At 35.6% G+C, this 3,824-nt stretch overlaps 1 protein-coding gene across 1 annotated transcript in view; it reads left to right on the forward strand.

Moving 5' to 3' along the window:
- The window catches only part of LOC105292249 (fibrocystin-L-like), a gene marked incomplete at its 5' end in the record, with an annotated part of 117,123 nt that overhangs the window by 3,571 nt on the left and 109,728 nt on the right, over positions 1 to 3,824 (forward strand). Inside the window, one exon of the mRNA XM_023530776.1 lies at positions 1,126 to 1,217. Within this exon, the coding sequence (XP_023386544.1) occupies positions 1,126 to 1,217 (92 nt within the window). The remainder of the gene's footprint in view (positions 1 to 1,125; positions 1,218 to 3,824) is intronic.

Genomic DNA, 3,824 nt, shown 5'->3' on the forward strand with positions numbered 1-3,824 from the left:
AAGTGAAATTTGTTTTCATTATGAAAGCATTATAACTACAACAGAGAAAATTTGGAAAAGAATGAAAATATTTCACTGTTATACTTTTACTCAGTCATGAAATGAAAGTCTATCATTTCCTTGTTATCTCTATTTTGTTTTTTATGTAAAGAGGATCATCCATCTAATTTCATAGTCCTCTTTTGTCACAATTTCACACATGTTAGTAAATAATTTATCTAATATGTAATATGTAAATAAAATAATTTATCTAATATGTAATATGTAAATAAAATTGTGATGTAATAATCACAATTTCACACATGTTAGTAAATAATTTATCTAATATGTGTTTAATGACTGAATAAGATGTTATTGCAATAACATATACTATTTCATACTGACAGATTTCTTACTTCTGATTTTTTATGAGCACAAATATTACCTTATTGAATATCTATGTTCATTAGATTATTCTGTATTTTATATTATTTCCTTAGAACAAATTCATTAATGTGAAACTAATAAATCAAATGAACAGAATATTTTATGACTCAGTATGTATGGCAAGATTACCTCTCACACTGGATGCACAAGTTTAAATTGCTGCCTGTGATGCAGAAATTCCAGTTTTCCCACAGCTTGTCAGTATGCCTCCTCCAAAGAAGGTATAGCCGTTCCTTGAGGGCACCAGCATTCCCATGCTAGTATGCAGGCTCGTTTAGTGATCTTAGGCATTTTTCAGACCTACTTTTAATGACCTCATTTGGATTAAGTCCCTCAATGTTTTTCACAGAACAAAAGAATATTTTATTTAATAATAACAGCCATTTTGCTGGTACTCGTCGTTCTATTTTCCCTTGTAGTTCTATGAGAAAAGCTGTGGTCTGTGCAGGTAATTTTGTATAGTGGTGTTGAAGTTAGGGTGGAAGGAACGAAGTGAGCTGTGGTAATATTTAAAAATTCTATTCCATCATAGATAACAGAGCTTATAAGATAAATATGAAGTAGTTTCATATTCCTATTTGTAAAAGTTCTAAGGTTTACAGAAATAATAAGAAATGATGGAAAATTTATTAATAACTTCTTTCTCTCTCTTCCTTTCCCTCTCCCTCTCCCTCTCTTCCTCTTTCTTTTTGGAATAAGGTGAAGATCGCATACCATTCTTCAAATGCCAACAGTTATTTTTCCAGTCCTACACAAAGATCTGATGACATTCCTCTTCAGAAAGGAAAAGAGTAAGTTTTTTTCTTTAGATTATTTAGTGGTTTTAAAAATTATAACTTTGTATCTAAAAATATTTTCTATTTGTATTGAAGGAAGTAATATTAGTTTATTGGCTTAATTTGTAAATGGACATCCTATGTAATTTTATGAAATACTGTTTCTATATATTCAAGAATTATTGACATTCATTTAATCAGGGCAGTTCAAAGTCTAAATTATCCCTATTGCAGAAATTATAGCTTTGTGAAATTTACTCAATCCTGTTTTTAGGTTTTTACTAGAACCTTTCAGTCAATTTGGCCATCTAATTTCCCTGCTCCTATGCCTGAGCTCTTGAATATTGCTAGAGAAAAATCCCAAAACCACATGGCTTGGTGCCACAGTTAATATATATTTATTATTCACTAATTTATTCCAGACCCTGGGCCAGGTACCAGAAATTTAATACAAAGGATATTAAAATACTCCCACTGTCCTTAAGGAGTACCTCATTTTTCGCCAATGGGTCAAATGCAGAGAGATGATGAAAGAATCATTCAAAAAGCAAATAATCTCATTAAAAAAACATTCAGGATTCCTAGAAAACAGGGAGGTAAAATACATGGTATATTCAAAATAGCTGTTACATGAAGAAGATCAAAAGATTCATTGAAATCATTTTCTATTTATTGTTTGTATCTGTTAGGATTTGCTGCATAAGAAACTACTCCCCCAAATTTTGTAGCTTAAAGCAACCTAATTTTGTGGTTGGCTGGGCAGTACTTTTGGTCCTAGCTACTTGAGTTGGAGATGGATGGTCTAGGATGGCCTCATTCACATGCCTGGAGCCTTACCTGGCATGGTTGGAACTTATGGTCTCTCACGGTCTCTCATCTTCCAGGAAGCTAGCCCAGACTTGTCGCATTGATGAGTGGGTTCCCAGCAGTAAAGAGGGCAATTCCTAATGCACATATACTTGGGAAGATTCTGCTTGCATCACATCTGCTAGTATCCCATCGACCAAAGTAAATGGCCAAATAGATTCAAGGGTGACAAAAATATATTTCACCTTTGATGAGAGATTTTGTTGTTGTTATTGTTCATTCTACCACATCACCATTCTACATGTTAATGAGATTATGCTCATAGGCTGCTCCATGGAGATCTGACAGAATTGGGCAGAGATGATTGGGATCAGCAGTACCTGGGAGTAATCACACCTAGTGTTCTTAGCCATGGTCACATGGGGGAAGCATTCTCTTCTTTTTCTCCTACTCCTTCTACTCTCACTTCTTATATACATAGAGATTTTCTTTTTTAATCAAAATCATTGGGCTAATTCATAGTAAATGGGGTACTTAACTAATCTCTACTGCTGTTCAGTGTTAATTCACATTCAGGCTTTGCCCTGGCCTTGGAAAATGAGTTCAGTTTACCTGGCTGGCAGGAGCACAGCGCTTGCATGAAAGCAATTCTTAATGTACCTGCTGCCTGGTAACTGTGCTGCTGCACACTAGCTTGGAATTTACAACATGCACTTAGAATGATGGCTGTGTATTCTGTAATCGAGGCCACTCTAGCTGATTTATGGCACAGTGGTCCCTGAGGCATTTTCTAAGGTAGCTCATGTCGCCAATTCATTCTACTCAGATAATATAGCATCATCTCTAAGTGCATGTCTCTTTGGCCACCCTGTTCTACTTTGAATCCTACCTCAGTTACTAATTTTCAAATAATCTTTCAATCTTTAAAATTCTCTTAGTCTCTGTTATTCATATGAACAGAATAATAATATACATTTTATAAGACTTTGTGAAGATTAAATATAATAATGTCTGTAAGGTGTTCAGATTAGTGTCTAGCACAATGAAAGTGCCTATTAAATGTTTTTAAGCTGTCAGGTGAGGATACACAACTTAATGGTTCTTCTTTGAGTCCTACTCCTTAGTGTTGCCCACCTCGATTTGATAGAGCTGGCAAACAGGTTCTCAGAGTAGCCAAGAGCCTGATGCAATCCTCCAATATCAGTTCTGTGAGGGGGATGACCCAGAGTCCCATCATCCTAGATGGATGAGAGGTGATAAATGTCCCTCAGTAAGAGTCTTCCATAAACTGTGGACACTTATTCTCCATATGCAAGAGTGTCTTGCACATGCTGAATGATGGGAGGAAATTTAGAAGAACTCCCAGTAGCCCTCTCCAAAGATGGGAGCGATGGTAACATTGAGAGAGATTTAGATAGGAAAGCAGTAGCTTTGCGCTCACCTGGAACAGTGGTTCAGTGAATGCCTCATCCTGGATAGGAGTTAGATGATGGGACGGGGGCCTCAGCAATCAAGAACTACGAATACAAGAGATGAATCCCATCCACCTGTTGGAGGGCCATACATAGTCAATCTAATTAGTAAAGTTTTCTTGAAGCAATGTTTTATTTCCCAAGTTACAAGTGGAGCTAATATTTAAGGAACCTGAGAGTAGAAACTTTTCATCTCTGACACAAACAACCACTCAGGTACAAAATGTGTGACAGGTCTAAATCTACTTGTCATTTTCTTATACATGTTAAAGTATTTAACCTCTGCATGTCCTCTTTGTTTTATGCCAGAGATTTTGTATTATAAACTACAATGTAATTTTGT

This window comes from Pteropus vampyrus, unplaced genomic scaffold (genome assembly GCF_000151845.1).
Source record: "Pteropus vampyrus isolate Shadow unplaced genomic scaffold, Pvam_2.0 Scaffold54, whole genome shotgun sequence".
Lineage (NCBI taxonomy): Eukaryota > Metazoa > Chordata > Mammalia > Chiroptera > Pteropodidae > Pteropus > Pteropus vampyrus.